Source organism: Sceloporus occidentalis, unplaced genomic scaffold (assembly GCF_023333645.1).
Source record: "Sceloporus occidentalis isolate IW3139 unplaced genomic scaffold, rSceOcc1.0.p SCAF_6, whole genome shotgun sequence".
NCBI classification, from domain to species: Eukaryota; Metazoa; Chordata; class Lepidosauria; order Squamata; family Phrynosomatidae; genus Sceloporus; species Sceloporus occidentalis.
The window spans coordinates 125,976,305-126,001,719 of record NW_028316986.1 but is presented as its reverse complement, the minus strand read 5'-3'; the positions used below and the strand labels follow the sequence as shown (position 1 = coordinate 126,001,719).

Here is a 25,415-nt window from a genome sequence, read left to right as displayed (position 1 = left end):
TTCTTCCATCATTCCCAATAAGTAAAGTTCCAGTCTCTTCTGGACCTTTACAGTGAGACCTTAGTATCCACTAGGTTTTGGTTCCAGGGCTCCCCAGAGATACTAAAACGGATGCATGCTCAAGTCCCGCTATATACAGTGGCATAGTAAAATGGTATCCACTATATAAATCAGCAAAATCCAGGTTTGCATTTTAGAATTTATATATTTTTAAAATATTTTCAAGTAGTTGATGGTTGAATTTGTGGGCAAAGAATCTGTGGATATGAAGGGCCAATTGTATTTTTAAAATGTCCGCCAGCATTAGGTGGATCTGAGTCCGAAATTTCTGAGCTTTATCAGATGACCACCACTTATGGTAAAATGTCCCAACATTATACTTCCAACATTTGTTAGTAACATTTTAATACATTTTAAAGTCTTTCCAGTGTGTTAAATATCACATCTACATCATTTTATAGAAATTTTATTTCAGATCATATTTCATTGTACATTTTAAAGACTTTGTCCCAACCTTTTCTCAGTATTCTAAATGTATTTGGGCACCAGTATTTTGCCCATTTTATTATACATTCTTTTACTTGTTCATCTGCCATTTCTGTTCTTAATATTGTGTACATTTTTTGCAGAACTTTGTTCAGATGATGGTCATTTTTGTCAGGGCAGTTAAAATTAAAATATGTTTTTTAATCTATTTGTTTGGTTATGTTTAGCTATGATGTGTTATGTTTGGTTATATAAAGGTTCATTTTGCTGTTACAGTATGTTAAGTTGCCTGTGAGAATGTTGTATTTGGGAATATTGTAAGCTCCAGTTTGATTGTTAATGAAAACATGTGTTACTATGTACTAACAAAAACATCTGTGCCTTTTCAAAGAATTAAAGAAATCAGTGACAGGTTAAGATTTTTAGGATTTAATAAATTTGTTTAAGAATAAAGTTAATAGAAGAGAGAGAAGAAATATAACTGCAGAACACACTACAAAAACAATCTATTTTGAGACTGCTTTAACTGTCCTGGCTCAGTGCTAGGGAATTCTGGGAACTAGTGTTGTGAGACATTTAGCCGCCTCGTCAAAGAGTTCTAGTGCCACAACAAACTACATTTCCCATTATTCCTTAGCACTGAGCCAGGGCAGTTAAAGCAGTCTCAAACTGGATTATTTCTGCAATGTGTTTTGGCCCTGAGATATTTAAATAGTGTTATATGGGCCTTATGAATAGATAAGAAATGTGTTGTTTTTATACGTTTTAATGTGTTTGAAACTGTTGTACAATAAGTAAAGACTGTTTGGGTGAAAACAGCTGCAAACGAAGATGCTGCATTATTTGGATTGTTAACAACCTAGGAAAAGAATGTACTAAAATGCTTATCAGTATGGCTTTGAAGGGTTTCAAGGTTTGTTATGTCAAGTAACACTACCAGGGTCAGAATCTTTGAGAACAAAAAGAAAAAAATCTGAAGAGATGATGGTTTTGGTAAATGTGTGTGTATTGCAAATTTGTTTTGAGAAACTGTATGCCTGCTAAATTTGGTGGTGGAGTTCAAGCATCTCAACTTCTTTTTGATTTTTGGGATGTAGAATTTGAATTCTTATTTGATGTATGTGTGTTAGATTCTCAGTTCTAAGAAGTCATACTAGATGGACCTCTCTGATCTTTCAATAAAGGCTTTTCTGCTAACTATTAAGAAGTCTTGACTGAGTAGAGGGAGGGCTTTCTCTAGGTCATGACACAATGTCAGGAGCGGGCTGATGAAGTGCACCTCCATTTTTGTGTTACACCTGAATCAGGAAAACCTGTGCAGATTCTGCACTCTGGATGCAGTGATGGGCTAGATGGAGGGGGGCAATAAACTGTGACTGAATCCTTGGAAGATGAAGATCCTATAGGTGAAGCATTCCCAGATCTGGAAATAAGGCATGCTCCCTTTTTCTTGTTTCTTTTCTTTCTTTCTTTCTTTCTTTCTTTCTTTCTTTCTTTCTTTTTTTTTAAAGAAGACTGCACTTCTGAAGGAAACAAATATGGAGTCAGGGTGTGTTCACTGAATTATCAGTTTTACTAGAGCCCTAGTAACTACAGTGACAAGGTGTGACTTTTATTAGTTTTGGCTGATGTATCAGTAACAGACATTTCATGGCCAGGAACGGATTAGTCAGTATAGCCAAAACACTGATAATCTCATATCTTGACTGCTGATAGTATATTCATATGTAGTCTGGAACTGACAACTAATGCAGAACAGAATAATAGTGTTACATGATGCACATTGTTGAAGGAACTTCATTGATTGTCAGTATGTTACCTGGCCAGGTTTATGGTTTTCATATTATAAAGTTAGCAAAACTTAAGCACAGGATAACTGAAAGAACAGCTTTTCAAAATAAACCTGACCACTGTGATTCTTGTCAGATGTCCTCATGGTTTGGCCACATCCTGCAAAGTCCATCAAGTAACAAGAAGATGGTCTTTTCTGTGATGGTACCTACTACAGTACTTGAACAGCCTTTCCCTTGAGATGAAATGTGTAACATGGCAGTTCAGGTTCACCTTGAAAACATTGAATCAACAATCCTGATGAGCTCAGTATTTTCCAGTATTATAGCATCCAATACATCAAGTGCTCTGGTAGTATGAGCTAAATAGGGTGAGGATAAGAAAGAAGTAGATTTTGAGAGGGTTTTTTCATCTTTTTTTATATTTCCCTTACATTGAAGGTGGGGAGATTATTGTTTTCTTCCAATATTTCACACATAGACAGAGGCTGTAAGGGCACTGAATCTTGCAGATTCTAAATTGCCCCCACCCATATAACCCTGCAGTCATCCCATTTTTCACCTCCCTGGCAGTGTTAGGAGGGTGAGAGATGTGGATTTTAATAATAATAACTTTATTACAGCCATTTGGCCAGCACAATTACAAAATTCCAATTTAAAACATAACTTAGGCGGGTTATAGACCGCCCATTTGGGGCGGTCTGGACCCGCCCCTTTCCCCGGAGTATCGGGGCTTCAGTGGTTACACCGGCAGCCGCTGAGGCCCTGATCCGCCGCTTTTCAGGCTGCGGGGAAGCAGCAAAAAGCCGCTTCCCCGCAGCCTGAAAATGGGTGTTCTTGGGGCTTCAAGCCCCAAGGACACCCCGCGGCGGCGGGGAGGGGGAGAAAGGGGCCACTTGGCCCCTTTTTCCTTTGCTTCGCTGGGCGCAGCTTTCTGAAGGCTGCGCCCAGCAAAGCAAAGCGGCGCCGCGGACCAGGAAGGAGCTCCGAAACGGAGCTCCTTCCCTGTCCGTGGAAAGGGCGCCCTAGGCGCCCTGCCGCGGATTGAGGACGTCACGTCCGCGCCGCCCCATCTAGAGGCGGTGCGGCCGTGACGTCCTCACAGCGGCTGCCATATGGAAGGGCCGCCGCCGTTTAGTGCGTGACGAGCACGCACTAGGGTTAGGCCGGTGCAGAAGCACCGCCCTTTTGTAACCCTAGTGCGTGCTTGTCACATACTAAAGTGCCGGTGTGTAACCGGCCACAGTTTTATACCATAGGTTCATGTACAGGCAGATTGGAGAGTATAAACAAATGATAATTTATAAAAAGTAAGGATAGGACTACACGATCAGGTAAATGATGTGGATTTTTGTATTGGTATGGGAGTAGAATACCACCATATTCTGCATACTCCCTCTCTGATCTAAGAAGGGGAAAGCCAGTTTTCCCCATAATGCTTTGGATGCTGTAGCAAGAACTATAGGATAACAGCATTAATGGGGTTTAAATACACAGTAGTCCCTTGCTACCCGCAGAGGGTCCATTCCAGATCTCTCCCCCCCCCCCCATGGATAGCAAAAAAACATGGGACCTTAGTCTCTTCCTTTTCAATGGGCACACATGCGCACTTGTGCACACACTCGTTGATAAAGCCAGGGTTTGCCATCTGCAGAAGCTCAGATCTGCAGGTGGAAAGTCTGCAGTTAGCAGAAGTGGAGCCCTGGTGGCACAGTGGTTAAATGCCTGTACTGCAGCCACTCACTCACAAACCATAAGGTTGCGAGTTCAATACTAGCGAAGGGCTCAAGCTTGACTCAGGCTTGCATCCTTCCGAGGTCGCTAAAATGAGTACTCAGATTGTCGGGGGCAATTAGCTTACACTTTGTAAACCACTTAGAGAGTGCTTAAGTGCACTGATAAGCAGTAGAGAAATGTACTTGCTATTGCTATATTCACAGTTTTTGGAAATTATTTTTATTAGATTAACTGTAAATTATCTAAATGTTTTAAGATATAGCAACGACTTAACATTTAAATTATAAGAGAGAAAAATGAAGGTTTTGAACCTTGTTAACAAAATGACTTTAGCAACTCCAAAATTAGTTGTATATCAAATATAAACATATTTATTGAGTATAAACTCTTTTCTCATATTCTGTCAATGTATAAAATGAGAGTGGGATCACATCTTCTGGCACTTCCCTCCAGAGAGGGAAGGGGACGTGTTTTGTATGCATGCAGATGTATATGTGACAGTGGATACCTTTTCCACCAGGGTTCCTCATTATGAATACAGACCCTATGCATGTATAATCTGTTCTTAGTTTTCACTGAATGCTTGAAGCTCTGGAGCAGAGCCAACAGATGCACAAAGGCTGGGGCCAGTAGCGGCAGTCTTTGCTCCCTCATACACAAGGATGGAATGTATGGCTGGGACATAAGATGAAGCCTTTGTTTATGGTGCAATAATTAAAATGATGAAAGAGTCTCATTTTTTTTTTGATAGTTCATCCACTCATAATGTTAGTAATGATACAGTGTAGTTTTAGGCACGAAACTTTGCAGTTTCAGAAATAGAACAAAATCCATCCCACATCCTTGTCAGCTGTCTTAGAATAACTGTGATTTAGGAACCCCCACTTGCATTTAGCAAAGGAGGTCTAAGAGCCCAGAAATAAGAGTTTGGGGAGGAGTGTTGTGGTGTTGATTCTAGTATTTGAACCTTATAATAAATAGAAATATTTTCCTTTAGGTTGTACGGGGAAATTATGAAGCTCAAATAAAGGTATTTGGTGGTAATGATAAGAAAAGGAAAGCCAAAATGCTGATTGATGACCTTATTGAGAGATCTAGACAAAGCTGTGTAGGAGAGAGGTGTGTTAAAGGTAAGACTCTTAAATTTTGGATGCATTTTGTATTTAAAATTCCTCTACTGCCTAATTCTGCTTCTTTAAAATTCAGTTATAGACAGCAAATCTATTCCTGAGGCCTTAATGAACACAAGACTTGTAGAAAGTGTTTTGGGATAAGATTGTGAATTTCTAGAACATAGGACTTCCTTCATGATGTGTCCAAAAATAAAACATTGTTATAGTTGGGATTGTTTGTCTTTTGATTAGCCACATGGGATTAGACTGTTTTGTAGCTCTGATTAGATTTTTAATCTGAAATGACCCTCATCCATATCATTTAAGCTGGACAGTAATCTGATTCAAAAATATTTTTGGTTTAGCAGATGCTTACAAACAGGAGGAAGGAAGCTTTTACCACAATGAAAGGTGTTCTGGAGCTTTGAAGTCTGGATGCACTAATCTTAAACAGTCCATTAACTGGGCCTCTCTTCGAGCAAATAAAGATAAATATGAAGCAATGAAGTGGGCTGGTTAGTATAACATGTTAAAAAGAAATTGTATACCATGTTGCCTCTGGCCATCTACCTCCTTATATAATATGTTCTCAGAGCATATGCCTACTTACTGATTTTGTTTGCTTCTTGATCTCTGGTGAGTGATAAAAGCAAGGTGGGCCCAGGAGCCAGATTTCTGGTCCTAGAATTCTACAGGGATTGCATAGCCTGCCAAAGAAAATCCCCAAAATGAAATGCAAAATGGCAGAATTCCTCTTCTGATCTTGAAAAATGGGAGAGAGTGGGGGAACCATTAGGGGGTAAGCTGCAACCTATTTAAACAATGAATTGCAACTCCTGCAAGAAAGACAATTCACAACTCTTTTTTGGACAGGGAAAAAGGTTGCCATGGTAATGGGGCAGGATTGAGGACTCCAGAAGCAAGCTAGAGTGGCTATATACATCCCCAGGGACATATTTTGCCTATTCTTGTTTAAAGCAGAAGGCATAGAATTTGATATAAAGCATGTTGTTTTGGTGTAATGTTACAGCTGTGACATCACGCTGTGTTGGTGCCTTCCAAAGGAAAGAATGGACAAATGTATGAGTCATAATGCTATGCCGCACAGCAGTACACCTGTTTTTCTTATTGCAGCAGGCATTAGGAAACGTTAGGAGAAATTTAGTCTCCCCCCCCCCCCCCAACCAGCTTTCTTCAACTCTTCCCCCAAATATGTTCCCCATGGTAAATTGTGGTCCTAGAAGCTTCTAGAGTCCCATTTTGCCATTTAAGATATCGTGACCTCTGGATGCTATTGGAGATAACTGCTGTTTGGGCCACGTGGTATGAATGTTTAAACAAGCTCAGTTTTTTTCTTATTTTTTTCTTAGTGTTTTTGGGCTTTGTTTCAATTTTTTTATCTAGTGAATCTCTTCACCTTTGAAGCCAAATGTGAGTTTTAATGTTATAATTTATTAAATGTCATGTCATTTAAAATTATGCGTGGCTTAATTGCATTCCTTTATTTGATATAGACTAATATCTGTAACCAGTCCTTGCAAGTCTTGTCTGAACTACATCTGTGTCTATCCCAATAGAACTGTCTGCTTGAAGTGCAAAAATCATTCTTAAAAATGTTATGTGAATAAAGTACCTTTCTGTTAAAGACAGAGCAGGTTGGCTGTCTTAGAACAGTATTTTCCCTCATTAATTATTATCTCTAAAGTTTCCAGAGGCTTGTTGTCTGAGCAAACATAGCATCTTCTGAATGGGAAGTCACCATTCTTACAATGGCAAGAAATTGCCACATTACCAACAGAGTTTTCCACTCCCATCAGCATTCACTAGCATCTTGGGTAATAATATAGGAAAGTGTATTCTTTGACTATTATAACAGTGATTTTTCCTTTCAATTTTACCAGATTTACCTCCAATTGAAAAATGTTTTTATAAAGAATCACCAAAAATTGCTTCTATGTCACAAGAAGAAGCTGATAGGCTGAGGTAAAAAATAAGGATTTGGGAACTTGTGTAATATATTGGAATATTATAATGATTTGGAGGTGAATGGGTATACTACTATGTGTACCCTTCATTGTGTGATTGGTATATCTATGAAATAGCTATAAAGTGTTCACAAGTTTGTCACAGAGCCAGGATGAGCCATGAATATGATCATACAGTGGGCCCTTGGTATCTGCTGGGGCTTTGTTCCAGGTCCCCCCATGGATAACAAAATCCGTGGATGCTCAGATCCCATTAAATACAATGGCATAACAAAATGGTGTCTCTTATATAAAATGGAAAATCAAGGTTTGCTATTTGGAATTTATACTTGTTTTGAATATTTTCAAGATGTGGATGTTTGAATCTGTGGATAAAAAATCTGTGGATAAGGAGGGCTGACTGTACGTACTATGTATTGAATTGACTTGTATCCTTTTCATTGATCCCTCTTTCTTATGGGCTATTTGGGTTCACAGCCTTGTTGCATAGCCTGTAAAGCATGAAAATTCAATCTGCAGTCATATAGTAGTTCTATAGGATTTTCATGAATTTCGTTTTTCTTCACTTAAGAGCCATATTTTAAATATATATTTAAAATGTCATCTGTTAATGACACATTCATATATTTAGAAATGTGTATATCCTTCAGATCACATTAGAGCAGAGGTTCCCACTCTGGAGTGCCCACATCCCCAGGGGGTGCAAGATGGAATTTCAGGGTGTGTGACAAAGAATGGCTTGTATCCTTGAGTGACAAGTAAGAAGTCATCACTCAGCCATCTGCCAGTGTGCCTTGAGAAGTGGTAGTAGGTGATTCTGTTGCATAGATAGGCGTCTTGTTTATTTAAACAAAATGAGGAAATAACAGAATTAACATGTAAGTAAAGTAAGTAATGGATTGTCAGAGTATTGCTTTTAAAATCATAATGCTGTATCTGACATAATCATTGTATGTTGTTTCACCATTGCGAAAGTTAATTAAATATTTCACCCCTTGGGGCTCCCCTGTTATCTCTGCTCACACGTACCATGCCTACCTTCATCACATGAATTAACTCAGTCAATCTCCAGTTTGTTCAGCTAAACAAACACCTCCCTTGTTGCCACTGACTTCCCCATTTATAATGGAAAAGACTCGGGAGCATGAGGGAGACAGGAAGTAATATTTGCCCCAAGCACACTCCAGTCTCCCACTGCTCAAGCTGAGAGAGATGTAAATGCCTTTGTTTGTTTCTCCATATTCTGGTAGCCCAGTCCATTCATTCATTCACACTAGCAGGGTGCGAGTTTATTGACAGTGAGATTAACCAGCTATACATTTATCCAGAAGTTACTCCCACATAAATTGTGGCATTGACTCAGTGCGCCATGATACAACATTAATCACAAATCCCATCCCTCAAGCAGCATATTTACTCAGGCCCACAAGTACATATATGTGAATAATTATTAGAGGAAGTACACTTTCAATACAGGCTACTTGGTGCATCACGCCTGTCACATGCTTAAAATGCCTACTTGCTTCATAGCAAATGGTATATAAAGTGGCCAAATCTAAGAAGTCCCAGGCAATTGCAGAAGATCTCATCAAGCCATTTGCACATGGAAATGGCAACAATTGTCTTGGGCAAAGAAGGGGGGGGATTGAAAAGCTGCCCCTATTAAATAATGGCATTCACAACCAAATCAGTGATGTGAGTGAAGATAATTTTGACCAAGTCATCACACATGTCAGAGCTAGTCCTCTCAAAATCTCTGTTCAGTTGGACAATCAACTAATGTCTCCCATTAGAGTCAACTCAGCACATTAGTGAAGTATGTCAATGAAGCTATGGTGCTGTGAAGGAAGATTTCCTGGTTTGTAAAGACTTGAAAAAAACTACAAAGAATGTGATGCAGCTGGTGAAAGACTTCTTTGCTACCCATGCTTTAGATATCAGTCATTGGTTCTGTGTGCTCTCATGGGCACCCACAGTGCTTAGAAATAAATCTGACGTTCCTGGATTGGTGAAAAGGGAGATTCCAGACTTGCAAGTAACTCATTGTTTTCTTCATTAGCATGCTTTGGCATCAAAAATATTGTCACTAGATTTGAAGAAGGGCCTGGATTCTTGTGTGAAGATCTCATCAACTGAATCAGGGAGCATACTTTGAACCAATCCATTTTGAGATTATTTTGTGAGGATCTGCAAAGTGAGCATTCACTTTTGTTTTTCCACAAAGATGTTCATTTATTGTCACAAGGACAAGCTTTAAGCTGTTTCTTTGAGCTGTGGGAAGAAATCATTTTTCTGGAGGAGCATGAGTATGATCTGATTGGTGCATTGGGATCACAGGTGCTTGCCCAAATGCTGGTTTCACTGGCATTTTCACTTGTGAATGGCCTGAGTGCTTCTCTTCAAGGAAAAGGAATAAATATATTGAAGACTTGTGAAAAGTGAATGCCTCCAAAGAAAAGTTGTTCCTTTGGTGTGGGAGAATAGAAAGAGACAGTCTCTCAAACGTTCCTTCACTAGGAGAAATGGCTGATAATGCTGGATCCATAAATTCTACTGTGCATGAAGAAATTATGGCTCATTTGGCAATGTTTTCGGATTCATTTCAGGGATATTTTGCTGATGGAATCCATACTCCTACAATATAGAAAAAAATGTCAGATGATGAAGAGCTGAAGGAAGATCTTATTGATTTGTGGACAAATAGACCTCTTGAAATGCAATTTGAAAGCAAGACATTAGAAGAGTTTTGGTGTGCAGCACTGGATATGTTCTCAAGACTTGGTGGGAAAACACTCCATGTCTTCATTCTATTTGCAACAACATACTTGTGTGAATCTGGATTCAGTTCTCTTTTTTCAATCAAGACAAAATCTAGTAATCACCTGAATTCACAGGCATCCGCTGTGGATCTCAGTCAGCAAGAAAGTTCCATGCTTTGGCAAAATCATGATGAGAAGCAGGAACAATGAAGTTGTTGCATTTTATGTTTATATTTGTTATTGGTTTTACTGTTTACATTTTTCTGAATAAATTGGAATCTAATGGCTCAATTTAGATTTCTGTTATAAGCACTGAGGTAAACACTTACTTTGACAAGTTCAGTTTCCTCACAGGATTGTATGTAGTTCAATTTGTGGTTCAAAAATTAGAAATTAGACTTTTTCAACTTCAGATGTGATATTACTTTTGTAGGAGGTGTGAACATTGATCAGACATTTCTTAGGGGTGTGGGGCATAGGAAAGGTTGGGGACCACTACTTAGAGCCTGGTTACTGCTGCCTGAGAAGTATATACTCCTTGCAAATCTAGCCATAAATACTTTTAGTTCCTGCTAGAGGTGACTCATTAAAATGGGATTTACCTAAGTGTTGATTTACAATTCAACAATTGATTGAATGCATCTGCTCTAGTTAGAATTAACCAAGAAGTGGGAAAGCCAGTAATTAATTGTTATATAAAAGATTCTCATGTGTACAATATCCATGTAGCTTTAAAACTCAGCTGGTAACTTTCATAACTGATACTGGTGGGAATTTAAAGTTTAAAAACCCCTGCCAGTATGAAAACTTACTGTATAAACTTACAAATAAAACTCTTGGGGGATATTGTTAAATATGCCACCATTTGCACGTGTTTTTTTATCACACTAATTGGAAACTTCCTTTGTTTGTAAAATAGTAGACTTATAAAGGGATCGTTTGTTTGTTTGTTTGTTTATTCGCTTTATATGCCACTGTTCTGATATGAGACCCAAGGTGGCTCACAAAGTTAAAGAAACCAAGATGAGCTAAAAACTTGACAGAGTTTCATACCATGCAATTCAGGCATTCTGTGCAGAGTTATACATCTCACAGTGCATGAGTTAGACAGGTGGTATAGTTATGTGAAATGATTTACTGTTGGAATTCTCTGATCACTACGGGCCTGAACAGACAGGTTGAAAAAGCCAGCATCCACCTAGCTTAGGGGCATCACAAAAAGTCAACATGGGTTTCAGATAAGTTATGCCAGTCAAATCTAATCAATCTCTCTCTCTCTCTCCCTCTCTCTCTCTCTCTCTCTCTCTCTCTCTCTCTTTAAATAAAATTACCAGCTTGATAGATGAAGGGAATGCTGTGGATATAGTATATCTTGATTTCATGAAAGGCCTTACTGAGGCCATGATATTCTTGCAAGCAAGCTAGTGAAATTTGAGCTACACAAAGTAACTGTTACATGAATTTATAATTAGTTGACTGGCCGAACTCAAAGGGTGCTCAACAATGGCTCCTTTTCCTCCTGGAGAGAAGTGACCAGTGGGGCCCCACAGGGGTCTCTCCTGGGGCCAGTGCTATTCAATGTCTTTATCAATGACTTGGATGACAGAATTGAGGACATACTAATCAAATTTGCAGATGACACCAAACTAGGAGGAGTAGCTAATACCCCAGAGGACAGGGTCAGAATTCAAAATGACCTTAATAGAAATGTAAGGTACTGCACTTAGGGCGGAGAAATGAAATGCACAGATATAGAATGGATGACACCTGGCTGAACGAGACTACGTGTGAAAGGGATCTGGGAGTCCAAGTAGACCACAGTTTGAACATGAGTCAACAGTGTGATGCAGCAGCTAACAAGACCAATGTGATTTAGGCTGCATCAGAAGTATAGTGTCTAGATCAAGGGAAGTAGTGCCACTCTATTCTGCTCTGGACAGGCCCTACCTGGAATATTGTGTCCAGTTCTGGGCACCACAATTCAAAAAGGATGTTGAGAAACTACAGCGTGTCCAAAGGAGGGCGACTAAAATGGTGAAGGGTCTGGAAACCATGTCCTATGAGGAACGACTTAGGGAGTTGGGGATGTTTAGCTTGGAGAAGAGAAAGTTAAGAGGTGCTATGATAGCCCTGTTTATACTTGAAAGGATGTCATATTGAGGAGAGAGCAAGCTTGTTTTCTGCTGCTCCTGAGACTAAGACCTGGAGCAATGGGTGCAAGCTACATGAAAAGAGATTCCACCTCAACATTAGAATGAACTTCCTGACAGTAAGGGCCGTTCAACAGTGGAACAAACTCCCTCAGAGTGTAGTGGAGTCTCCTTCTTTGGAGGTCTTTAAGTAGAGGCTGGATGGCCATCTGTCGGGGATGCCTTGATTGAGCTTTCCTGCATGGCAGGGTGTTGGACTGGATGGCTCTTGTGGTCTCTTCCAACTCTGATTCTATGGCCATTAGATGATGCACACCCCTAAGACATGTGGAAACTGTGCTGAAACTGTTTCCAGGGTGCCCAAATCCAGGCCAAAAAGTAGTGGATCTTCTCTGTTCCTATTTGGGCATGTGGTGGAGGGTGCCTTTGGGACTGCAGTGTGTGGTTGCCACAGTCCCGAGCCAGCTTTGGCGAGGGCTGCTTCAAGCCACCCCTTTGTGGCCCTCTCTTTTGGCCCTACATCAACTAGAGAGATTATATCTGTACCTTCTCAAGGGATCAATCATGGCAGATCCTACTATTATTATTGTTAGTAATATTTAATGTATTTATACCCTGCTCATGAGAAAATCAGAGCAGCTTACAAATGGTTAATTAGACATTTCCCTGCCCTCAGGCTTACGGTCATACTAGTTGTATGTTCCTTTCCTGTACATCGCATACCCTTGTTCTGGGTCTGCTCAGAACATTGTAAATCTGGCCGTAAACAAGCAGTGTCTGCTACATTTGGAGTAGGGGAGACCACTGTGGAGGCCATTTGATTACAGTAGTCTGTACTAACATTAGTAGGAAGGCTGAAAGCCTGGGGAAATGTGCTGCGTCTAGGGATTGTTTTTGAAGGAGCTCTTCGGCACAGATACAGAAGCCTTCATGCTTACCTGAAGCATGAGTCCAGATTGCTTCACCAGTTTGGTTTCTTTTTCAATTATTCTTTGTGGTCACTGGGACTCTCACAATTTAGTTATCCTGTGCCTGCACAGAACACCATTTAGAACATTCTATAATGATTGGACATAAAATGTTGATTTAACAAAATTTGGCCATGGAAACCCACTGGATGATCTTGAGCAGGTCACATACTCTCAGCCTCAGAGGAAAGCAATCTGAAGAAACTTGCCCAAAAAAACCTGATAAGGTTGTATTTAGGATCATCATAAGTCAGAAATTACTTCAAGGCATGCAACAACAAACAATTTTGTGATTTAAATACCTGTTAATGGTTCATACCTTCCAGCAGAGCAACAGTGCCAACCCACTCCTTCATTATAATCAAGGAAGCATTTATGGTTTTCCCAAATGGAATGGAGGCTGCTGCCAGACTGCAGAAGTAAAGCAGTTTGATTGTGTTTTAACTTCTGTGACTCAATGCTATGGAATTCTGGGATTTGTAGTTTGGTCGGGACACCAGAGCTTTCTGACCAAAACAACTAAATAGCTTACAAAACTACAAATCCCAGAATTCTACAGCATTGGGTCATAGCAGTTTAAGTGGTGTCAAATGGCGTTAAATTTGCAGTATAGCTACAGCCCTGGATAATTTTGGACAGTTAGAAATAGATGTCTTCTGTCTTCATTAGGATACCTCAAGGAATCTGTTCAAATAGTAAGCAAAGGATTTATCAAATAGCAAAAAGAGTGAATGAGATGGGAGAGCAGTGCTTTTTAAATGCTGTTGCAGTTTACTATTTTTTCTTGTTTGGAAACTGTGGGCGTGTTAGATTACTTGCTTGTGATAAGCAGAATGATTTAAGGTTTGGTGAACATGATATTTCTAATTTATAGCCACAGAGAACCATGCAGAATTTAGAGCAGGATTCACACTTAGGTAAGTAAGTATATACAGGGTTCAAAGGCCAGCCACAGAATGCCATACCAAAAATTGATTTTGCAGCCTAGGTAAGCGGTGACTTCTGTAAGTCAGAGGTTACTAACATACAAACCATGTGCCCATGGCCGTTCCTTTTGTTTGGCACTGTCTCCTCCCCCTCCAAAGCATATCCTCAAAATCAGGCAAAACATCAAACATGCTTAATTTGTTTCTCTTTTAAAGTAATTTTCCTGGTTTGCCACCAAATTTTGCTGGTGTGGTTTGCAGAGTGAAGCATGTTCCTGGAGGGTTTCCCCCTAGACCTACGTTGCTCACCTAAAATGATCGATTTTGAGGACAGTGCTGTGGATCCTTTATGTTATGTTCTTCTGCTTCACCTAAACTACAGTCGGCCCTCCTTATCCACAGATTTTTTATCCACGGATTCAAGCATCCACAAATTAAAAATATATTTTAAAAAAGTATAAATTCCAAATAGCATAGCTTAATTTTCCATTTTATATAAGGGACACCATTTTACTATTCCATTGTATTAAATGGGACTTGAACATCCATGGATTTTGTTATCTATGGGGGGAACCAAACCCCAACAGATAACAAGCATCCACTGTAATTGGTTTAGAACAAATGACAATTATTCAATATACTCATTATGTTTCTGTATACATAGAGAATATATGGAGAAAATTAAATAGTGTGTTTAGGGCCACTTTGATCCCTAGCATCTTGTGTGGGTTTTGTTTTTATGTTTCTTGGTCATTACAATGTGAGTTGTTCTGCAATAAGCACAGTTTGTTTTTTCACTGACTGGAGAATGAAATAGCAAATGCTTACATAATACCTAGAATATGGAATTATGGGAGATATGCATACAACTTTTATGGTTATTTTTTTAGCTATTTATTTATTTATTTATTTATAGTATTTATACCCCGCTCTTCAGCCAAAAAGGCTATCAGAACGGCTTACATTGTTTTAAATTGGCCATTTCCCTTCCCTCAGGTTTACAATTTAAAAACACAAGACACAAAAGGAGAAGGGAATGGAAGTGTGTGGGGGGGGGGGGGGAGTCCAGCAAACCTTCTCTCCTTCTGAGGCCTGGACCACGGCAGATGGACTGGAGGGAGGGCCCTTCCTTCCAGGAAAGGCCCAATGGAGTTGACCTGCCCATCTCTCCCTCTGGATTATGGTGGATAGAGGGAGGACCTTCTTCTTTTCAATTTGAGTATATTTAATCCTAGCTGTTTACTGAGAGTAATAAGTGTCAATGTGTCTTACTGGTTTTGATTATACTATAATGTATCACTTTTAAACAGTTGTGTAGAATATATATGTAGGACATAATGTCCTTTTTCTTCATCCTCTGTCATAGACTAGTTAAGAATCTTTTAAGAATGTAAAAATATTGGGTCCAAACAGACAGGCCAAAATAAAGCTGCTTCGGGTCACTTTGGAGGTAAGCTGTTTAAATGACACACACAACTTAAGAGGCCAGAACCTGCACCAAATCTGTGTTCCAGTCCTTAGGACTAGAGCGTAGCTTTGCCGCGACGACCAGCCTTTTGGGATGCATGCATCATTTAAACAGCATACTTCCAAAGTGACCTGAAGAAGCTTTATTTTGGCCTGTCTGTTTGGGCCCATTCCGACTTTTCTGATCCAGTGCTGGCTCTGATTTTGTGGTTAGGGACTGCGCAGCAACTGCACGGGTGCCGCCATTGTTATTTAAGCGCAGTGTGGCATCCGCACGTCACTGCACGGCGCTTACGTAACGAGTGCGCCAGTGTCGTACTCATTACGTTGCACCTTCGGCACAAATAGAACCTAGATTTTCCAGTTTCTTTTTCCTACGGAGGGAAGCCGTGTGGTTTGGCGGCTGTGGCTTCCCTCCAGAGGAAATTAGGCCGCTGGCAGGCAGCCCTTTTTGGGTGGTCTGTCCCGAGCCTGCTTTTCCAGAAACGTTTTTTTTCCCCTATTGATGGTATAAAATTATTTTTTGGTGTCTTTTAAAGAAAAGAAAACAATAACATCACATGTGATGACCTGAAAGAGGGTGAAAAGCGTCACATTCCCAATCCCATCTGTAGATTTGAAGATGCTTTTAAGCATTATCCTGATGTCATGGCAAATATAAGGAAAGTGGGTTTTCAGAGGCCTACCCCAATTCAGGTACCTTAGTTTTATTTCTGAATAACATGATGATTGTTCTGATTAAATTTCGGCTCTTTTAGAATACTTATTTCATTTTTATTTTAGGCACAAGCTTGGCCAATAATACTCCAAGGATTTGATTTGATTGGAATAGCACAGACAGGTACTGGAAAGACATTGGCTTATCTGATGCCTGGATTCATTCATTTGGATTTACAGCCAATGTAAGAGCTAGAGGAATGTGCTTTGTGTGTTTAGGGTGGGTGTATATTAACTGTAAAAGATCCAAAGTATTGCATTTAGTGTTCGTTAAGAGAGGCATATGCAAAAAGATAAAAAAGATGTCCACTGCTGCTATTGCTCCATATTTAATGTTTGAGTCTATTACATTTTATCCTGCTGTTCCAATGCAAATTAGCCTTTAAGACAGCTAATAAATATGATTAAAAACAAATTAGACAATAAAATATTGAAATGGTTACAATAATCGATGCCATTATAATCATTACAATTGTTAATATCAAAATATTTTTAAAGGCAAGAAATTGGCTGGGACTTCAAGTTTTGGCAACTGTATTTTGCATCCTTTTTCTGCTGTAAGCCAAGACATAGCTATATGTCAGAATTGGGAGGCATATGAAGAATTTCAAATACAAATGGTGGTTTTGTTTTGTTTTTGTTTTACAAAAGTTGTTCAGTCTTCAATTCCAGCAACTGTGGGGGGCTAGGTGACCACATTGTCCCTCTAGAAAATCTTGGTGCGGGGATGCATCTCACCACCACACACTCCCACTGCAAAACCCTCTAATTTATTTGCTACCACTTGTTACTCAGTGCACTCTTGGCGCTATGGAAGGAGGCCATTTCTGCCATTTTTCTGGTTCCTCTGGGCCATTTTTCCAGAACAGGAAGTGACCAGAAGTAACTTCAGATATACTTTTTGTTTTTGTTTTAAATGCCTTTCCTCGGCCTAAAATAGCTGAGTGAGGAGCATGCACAAATGCCTTCTAGAGGGAATTTAGGGGGTATTTTGTAGCAGTTTTTTTAAATGGGGGGCCCTAAGGGCCATAAAAACAGCTGTGAATGTTGGATTCTGTATGCCATTTGGGATTTATAGTTTTCAGCCTTTTATGTATAGTGGCAGAATTTTTATTTTATGCTTTGTATGTAAACAGATACTGTATACATTATGTGTTGCTTTCATCCTCTGGCAAAGCACATTGCCTTGAATATACACGGTTTGCCTGGATGTTACAGAATTATTGTTACTATGCTCATTGAATACTTAAGATAATAAAACTTTTTTTTAATTTTTCTATAGTTACTTTTCCCTAGATCTTTTTGTTTGCCATTCTGTTCTTTTGGTTTAGGACAACACCTTTTCGCTTTTGCCATCTTGTTTGCACATGAAATCTTTGTTCAGGTGACATGCATTTTTCTGGGTAAGAAATACTGCCCTCCCCCTCATTTTTCCCCTCTCATGTTGCCTCCAAAGTACCTGGATGTTGTATTACCTAGACATCCATTCTTCCATCCCACCCTAAATCACCATTAATCTAGGTTTAGCAGTTTCCACTGCTATTTTAATTTGTAAGTGTTGGGTGCTTTGGGGCCTGCTTTCTTGTAATTTATGCTAGAAGAATAGTAATTAATATGATTCTAGCAAAATCTGAATGATACTAGTTTAGAAATCAAGCAGTGGATGTTATCCTTTCCTTTCCAATTCACTCCTGAGTTTATGTGCTTATTACAAATGTCCTAGCTTCTAGGGCCTAGAGAGTCTTTCAGTCTTTCCTTAGGCAACTTTTTCACCTTCCTTTTCTAGTTTTTCTTATTAAATACTGTCTAAAGACCTCTGAACATTTTTTGCAGACCTAGAAAAAAGCGTGGTGGACCTGGTATGTTGGTTCTCACTCCTACTCGAGAATTGGCTCTTCAGGTTGAAGCAGAATGCTTAAAATATTCTTATAAAGGAATTAAAAGGTAACATATATCGTATTCTCTTCTCTACTATTTTTAGTAGTGCTGTTGCTGTGTGAGGATTTTAGCAAGTACATGTTTCATGTGCGTACTTAATTACTGATTGAAAACTACTTAACGTCTAGGAAAAGATGATAATAGTAGTGACTATTTTGACTGCAGGAGAGACAATCGAATAGATTTCATTTAGAGAATTTAGAGTCATTCACCACTCCATTGTAGTTTTCAGTGTTAAAACTATCTACTTTTGATTTAAAATATATACATACCTAACAAAGCCTCTTTTTATGCCTTCTCAGGCCTCCTTTTTCCTTTTCATCCCCTTATCTACCTGGAAAAGTTTTAGCAGCATTGGGAGGATGGTGAAGGAGGGCTGGAAAAACATAGACCTTCAATATCATGATGCAGCAGCATGTCTGTAGTAAACTGCACTAAATCCTGAGCTGGGAAATAATGTGGTTATACTCTGTCTAATCCTACAGTAGTTATGTGTGCCTGCTTACAAGAGGCAAGGTAAACAGCAGCTGACTCCAGAATTCCTTGCTAATCATGAATGAACAGCAAAGCAAAGGAGAAAGCAAATAATCCTGTCTCAATAACCCCAACATGTTTTTATAAATAAATAAATCTTTCCAAAATGGAAACTGAGGAAAAGAAGAGACTTAGTAAAAGAAAAAAATAATCCCTGAGTGCATTTTGGAAGAAGCTTTCCAGTAGTCTCTGGAAGTTTCAGAATGTTTTTATTTACTTATTCAAAGTGTGCCTGACCTAGTTGTTTCATTTCACATGTAGATATTATTAGTTTTGGATAAAATGTTTGCTGAAACATGTTGAACTACCCCTTGGGTTTTTGTTTGTTTGTTTGTTTTTAAATGTAGGAACATAATCCTTATTCTTTCCATGTTATTTTTGCCCCAGGGTACCATATTTTTAATGAAGAAGTAATGTCCAGGAACACAGCTACTTCATTAATTGAAGTCTATATGCATTCATTTCTAAAACCAGCCAAATGCTGTTTAATAACAATTTTAGCATTAATGACCAACAACATAGAGATACTTAGCTTTTTTTCAGCAGTATGTTTTTTATGCTTGTTCAAAATCTGTTCCCTTACTCTCATTTAGGGAAAAATACCTTTAACTTCCTGTTCTCTGTCACTCATACATGTGGGTCACTTGTGCCTGTGCAGTGCTTGTTAAAAACCTTTTAGACCTGAATGATCTCTTTTTGGCAGGAACTCCACCCATTTACATTGTGCTTAGATAGAATGGTTTCCATAGATTTTGGTTTCTTGCTATCCGCCACAATGATCATCTGGTGAAGAAAATTCTCTTTAAATCTGAGTCCTGAGCAATCATTTTCTTTGTGTTAGTTTCTCTCCTCTGTCATTTTTTTTCTTGTGAATTATTGAAAAAATGTTTTGTCCTCTCTTCTGGGGAACAATTCAGACCATTCTGAATGTCAAACCTCCAGTCACTGTTTCAGTGTTTAAAAGTTTTCAGTCAGAGTAGAAGCTATCCAAATGCTTGTGTTCATTCTCCACAGTGCACACTTTTCATAGCAGACCTCCTCATCAGTTCTATATAACTCTAAGACAGTGATGGCGAACCTATGGCACGTGTGCCAGAGGTGGCACTCAGAGCTCTCTCTGTGGGCACATGTGCCATCATCCCAGCACAGTTTGCCAGAGTTTGTTACTAGAAAGCCAGAGGGACATGACACTTTGCAGTAAATAAAGTGGGTTTTGGGTTGCAGTTTGGGCACTCGGCCTCCGAAAGGTTCACCATCACTGCTCTAAGATAATCAAGATCCTCTATAGTGGACGAAACTTTATTGTTCCATATTGTACAGATATCTCTATCCTAACTCTGTAACTATTGAAGCTTCATAGAGAAAATCTTCCCAGGAGCAAAACACCCAAGCAGATTGAGAAGGGAAGATGCTCAAGGTTATAAATAGGAAGTCCTATGCTACCTTTTCAACCCGACAGGATGGTGACACTTGCATCCATTCTTCCTGGAGAAGACTGGCTTGTGGCAATTGACCTAAATATGTGTTGGATGTTTTGGGGCATCAGCCATGCATTAGCCAAACAACTGACACTCTGTTGGTGAACATAAGCAAAGTTCATAAGAGTGCTGTTAGGATTAATGTCAGTAACCACACATACATATCATGCTTATGTCAGGCTACATATGGAACTGCTTCAGCATTTCATCAGTTGCAACATTAGATCCAAAAATAGATGGCCGGAACACACTGCTTATAGCTTTGAAACATGTTGCAAGGTGTCTGGTGTAGATGGATTAGGCAGTCTTAGAGCAGATGAGCTCCTTGAAACCCAAAGCTGGTGTGTGTCATGATGCTACATGGGAGAGATCATACCTTTTCCAAGCCTGTGAAGAAGACATGGGTGCAGGGACAAAGCATCTCCAGAAAAACATCCTTGAGATACTAGCTGTAATGACAGTTTTTCAGAATAATTGAGACCTTCTAGATAAGAGAAGTGACACATTTGGTGACTGATAACACAGTCATTGTCTCCTACCTCAAGAAACAAGCTAGAGCCAGCTCTGTGATTTCTTCTTAAGATACTGAACCACTTGGGGTGGTGTTTTTACTATATAGTTGTCCCTTTGTATTTTACGGGGATCCGTAAAAACACGGAACCTCAAGTCCCGTTGATTCTAGTGGCGGTGCGCTCCCATGTGTGCAGTTCAGGTGTGTGCACCATTTTCCCCCCCAGATTTGCCATCCATGTGAGTTCAAGTCTGTGGGTGGCAAGCCCATGGATGGTGCGGGCAGACTGTTCAACATTTTTCCAATGGCAGTTCATCTAGTGGGAAAAAACAAATGATCTTGTAGATTCTCTCAGTACAGCAACAAAAGTTGTGCCACAAATAGAGGCATCATCTAAGTGTAGTCCACAGAATACTCATGTGCTGGAGGAACACACAAACTGCATACATGTCCTTCTCTGCTGAATATGTAACACATATAGATTGTGTATAGTGCCAGACATTCTCACCAAAGGATGAGATGCCTAGATCAATTCACATTGCAATTAGCAACTTGCAGGGTACAACCTCTCAGGATTTCCTGCAGTTAATTCAAGAGTTGCTAGTAGCAGCTTGTGCTTTAAATTGTCAATGCTCTCTGATTACTTGCAGACAACCTAGTGCTTCAAGGTATGCTGTCGTTCATGTCCTTCAGTTTCTGTCTCTGAAAACCTTAAGTCTGTCATTGCCATTGCTGCACTTCTATTTCCAAGCTAGTATAGTTGTCAGCAGCACTCAACGAGTGGGTCTTCATTATATCAGCAAACTGTAAAAATGCATCCTCACTTTCAGCCCCATTACCTGCATTGAACCTGTCTTGGAGTTTGCAATTAAAGGACAAGACTTTTGGGCCAGTGGTTTTCAGCAACCTGCAATTGTGGTTTTGAAAGAGTGTGTTCTTGTTAATCATAATTTCAGTTAGGTAGAACAGAGCACCTTGGGTCCTAAGATCAGGTCTGTATTTTTGCCTGGATGAGGTCACTTTAAAACTAGATGTGGGCTTCTAACTTAAGTCAGTGTCATATTTCCTTTTGAACCAGGACCTCTTCTTACTAGTTCTTTTGAAATATCTTTCTTCGTAATTGGAAAGAGTACTACTTTGGATGTTCACTGGACTTTGTACCTATATCAAACTACTGAATTTACACAAATTTTGTTTCTTTTTAATATTCTATGGAGGGCCTGAGAAAAGTTTGTTGTTCTCTTGCTGGGTGGCTAGCACAATTGTTTTGTGTTATCAGTTATGAAACCTCTTCCGCAATGCCCAAGGGGTCACTAAACCAGAGCTGTGGCAGCTTCTGTTGCAAGACTTTCCACTGCTTAAAATATAAAAAACAATGTAGTCACAACCATCAGTATTCATTTGATTGGTATAGACTGGATGTGAGAGCCAGAGTAGATGATGATGCCTTTGGAATAACAGTTCTTTCTTCACTATTGGCATTACATATAAAATGGTGAATAGCCCATTAATCTCCCATTTGTGTGAGTCACAGAGACCACAAGGAGCAACAGATTGCTTACCTAATGACTTTTTGTTTTTGAGTTGTTGCTGTTGTTGTGTGCCTTCAAGACATTCCTGACTCATGGTCTGTAAATTCACATAATCAGCCCACCACCCCCTTCTTTTTTAGTCCTGTTATATATATTTTTCTCCTTGGATGATCACTGGCAGACATTGCTCTGAAAGGACAAACATTTATTGTTATATGTGTGTGGAAGTGTGAATTCTTGCCAAAAAGAAATAGCTCAGTTCTATCAGGTTCCATATGTGCACTGATGTAGTTGGAAATGATCCATATGTGTGAGTTCATAGATGACCACTCAAAGAGTTATAGGTAAGCAACCTGTGTTTTTAATGAACCTCTGTCCATTGTAAATATTAAAATACTGTGCAGAATATCAGAACAGTTTTAATTTACAAAGGCTAAATATCGTTCATTCTTTCTAGCATTTGCATATATGGTGGTGGAGATCGGAAAGGGCAGATCAACATTGTTACCAAAGGTGTGGATATTGTTATTGCTACTCCTGGTAGATTGAATGACCTTCAGATGAACAACTTCATAAACCTGAGAAGCATAACTTATTTGGCAAGTAGTCAACATAATGTATTAAGAATAGGAGTCAATAATGTGCAAATAGAACAAGCAACAAAAAAGTTACGTTGTGGAGTGTTCAGGTTCATGATAAGTTGGCTGGAACCTTGCCATGTTCCAGGCTTTGGCATTCTGTTCCCCATTCCTGGCTTGTCATCCCACCTCCAAACCATTAGTCAGTATTTTATGACCATTGGGCATGTTGGGTCCTTTTGGAGCTCTTCTGGGGATAAAGGTTTTTTAAAAAATGATTCAAGCCCATTCATTCCTTCCTCTAGAATAAAGATGGCTCTAATTTGGTTGCATAAGAATAAACACTCAGACAACTGAGATCACTATTGCAAGAAACCTGCAAGAAAATTATGCAGTTCATAGTGTTCCAGCCAACCAATCATGCTTTCTTCCAGTGTGTTCCATTTCTTTCCCTTCTTGCCAAACTGCTCCCCTTCACTGGTCAGCATTCTTTACCTATTCAGTCCACAGTCAGCTTTTGTGTTTTTCTTCCCCCTTATGGGTTGTCCACACAAACAAACAAAACAACAACAACAAAACCCCTGGTTTCACCCTGTTTCGAGCCTCAGCTGTTTATATGACACACAAGGCCATAATGGGAAGAAACTAGGATGAAGCTGTGCTCCAGGGACAAAAACTGGAGCAAAATAATCCCCAGCTTGCTCTGCAACGACATGGAAAGTGCACTATTGCACTGATGTTTAAACAGCACAGCATGAGTGCTGGAATGTGGGAAGGCCCAGGCGGCTTACAGAATTAGTCAGGATTATGTGCCTTGAGTCCTTTCCTAATGCTCCTGCACTGGAACTTTCGCTTCTCACTCCCCCCACCCCTACCCCATGCAATTACTGGCCATTGTTCACCATAGACATTGCATTGTCCTGTGTCTATCTGCCACGAGCATGGTGACATCAGTGCCCTACTGCACCATTGGCATTTGTCATCCACACATGGAAGGATTGTATGGCATCCACAAATCATGAAAAAAGAGGGAGAGGATTCTCTTGGACCACTGCTGATTTCATAGCCATATGAGGACATAATACCATGCAGGAGGAACTCTGGAAATCCCACCAAAATATTGAGCTGTTCAAAAGGGTCACAGAAGAGATGGGGGCAAAGGGGCATGAACACACAGCAAAAGAATGCAAGATGAAAAGCAAATATCTTTGACAGTGCTATGGACAGGTGCATGAACACTGTGTGCAGCAGCCAAGGCACGGCTACCATGCCCTTTTACAAGGAGCTTGATGCCTTTCTTTGCAGAGATGCCACCATATGCCCCAAGCAACTGGCCTGCAGCGCCAGCATTCACTGGGACCCGGTCAGCCAGGTGTTCAGAGCCAAATGATGGGCTGTCTCCACCATGAGCACTTCAACACCACTCCAGGTAACATGCACTGAGGGCACAGAGTTGAGATTGGGAGGACAACCACATAAAGACATGCTGCCCCTCCCAGGTACAGTTGCCAACATGGCTGTTGGGGTGGACATAGTGTAGCCATGACCCCACTCCCAACTGCACAATTGACCAGGAGGATGTCCAGGACTCCAATGAGACTTGCATCAGCCAACCACCTTCAGAGCCATCCTCTGCAGAGCCATCTCAGTGGGAGGAGGGCATCTCTACCTCCCCCATGGCCAATGGACCCCATGACCAATTACCTCTGGCACAGACCAACAAAGCAGCCAGCAGTGAGAGACAGGCGGCAAGTGGTGTCATCTATGAGATGCTTTGGAATACAGGAGTGGCCGTGCAGGTCACAATCTCCCTAAAATGACAACTGGCACACCACGTTGCATGTGCACATTGATGCTGTGACTAGTGTTTGTGCTAGGCATATAGTATGTGCCATGTCCAGATGGGGTAGACACACTTAGAGATCAGGAATGGCACAATCTGCATGACCCTCAGGGTGATGGTTTGGTTCCCTGGTACGAAGATGGCAGCCTCCATAGTGTTGAAGATGGCAGCATGCACCTGACTAGGGTGTTATGATGCTTTCTATTTCAGCTGATCTCCATGTCCACGAAGCGCTCCATGTGATCACAGGTCCCCTGTAGTAGGATGGAATAGCTGTCCTTCTGGCTGATGAATTGGCCTTCCTACTGCACTGTCAACACAAGTCAGACAGTGGTACCAGTACATTGTGCTCACTACTTGTGAAAATCCCATTTTGGCAAAGCCATCCATGATATCTGCAGGGGATGGAGTGGGCGACAGTGAACATGTGATCAACAGCACCTGATCGGACCCCAGGATGGTGAGGGGGCAGACATGACAGAGGATGTGCTCATGTGGCAGTCAGGTGTACTATGAGCACACTGGAAGGGATGAGAGCATATTTTTTTTATTTATATGCCTCTGTTTAACTGATGGACATTGCCCAGGTATACAGTGTGTGACAATAGTAGTAGTAATAATATAATTTATTTATATCCCACCTTTTCCCAAAGGAATCAAGGCGGGTTACAAAATAAAGAAAACAATAAAACACAATAGCATAAAATGTACAGTTAAAATAATCCCATACCCTAACTCCCATCCCAATCATAAAAAACGTAACAATATAAAATAGGTTGCAGTATACAATAAAAATTATAACAGAAAAAGGTAGAAAAATTGAGGTGGGGTAAACGGGGGCTATCCATATCAGAAAAAGGGGAGGCTAATCTGGGAAGACCTGCCAAAAGAGATCCATCTTAAC

The 25,415-nt window shown here is 40.1% G+C and overlaps 1 protein-coding gene across 2 annotated transcripts in view; it reads left to right on the top strand.

The window, feature by feature from the left end:
* LOC149311379 (putative ATP-dependent RNA helicase DDX43) overlaps positions 1 to 25,415 on the top strand; it is a 49,417-nt gene that overhangs the window by 6,028 nt on the left and 17,974 nt on the right. Inside the window, exons 3-9 of one of the 2 annotated variants that reach the window (XM_089530912.1) lie at positions 5,011 to 5,143; positions 5,491 to 5,640; positions 7,027 to 7,108; positions 15,920 to 16,076; positions 16,164 to 16,282; positions 17,931 to 18,041; positions 22,548 to 22,689. In XM_089530912.1, the coding sequence (XP_089387038.1) occupies positions 5,011 to 5,143; positions 5,491 to 5,640; positions 7,027 to 7,108; positions 15,920 to 16,076; positions 16,164 to 16,282; positions 17,931 to 18,041; positions 22,548 to 22,689 (894 nt within the window). The remainder of the gene's footprint in view (positions 1 to 5,010; positions 5,144 to 5,490; positions 5,641 to 7,026; positions 7,109 to 15,919; positions 16,077 to 16,163; positions 16,283 to 17,930; positions 18,042 to 22,547; positions 22,690 to 25,415) is intronic. The other variant, XM_089530913.1, reaches the window with a different exon arrangement.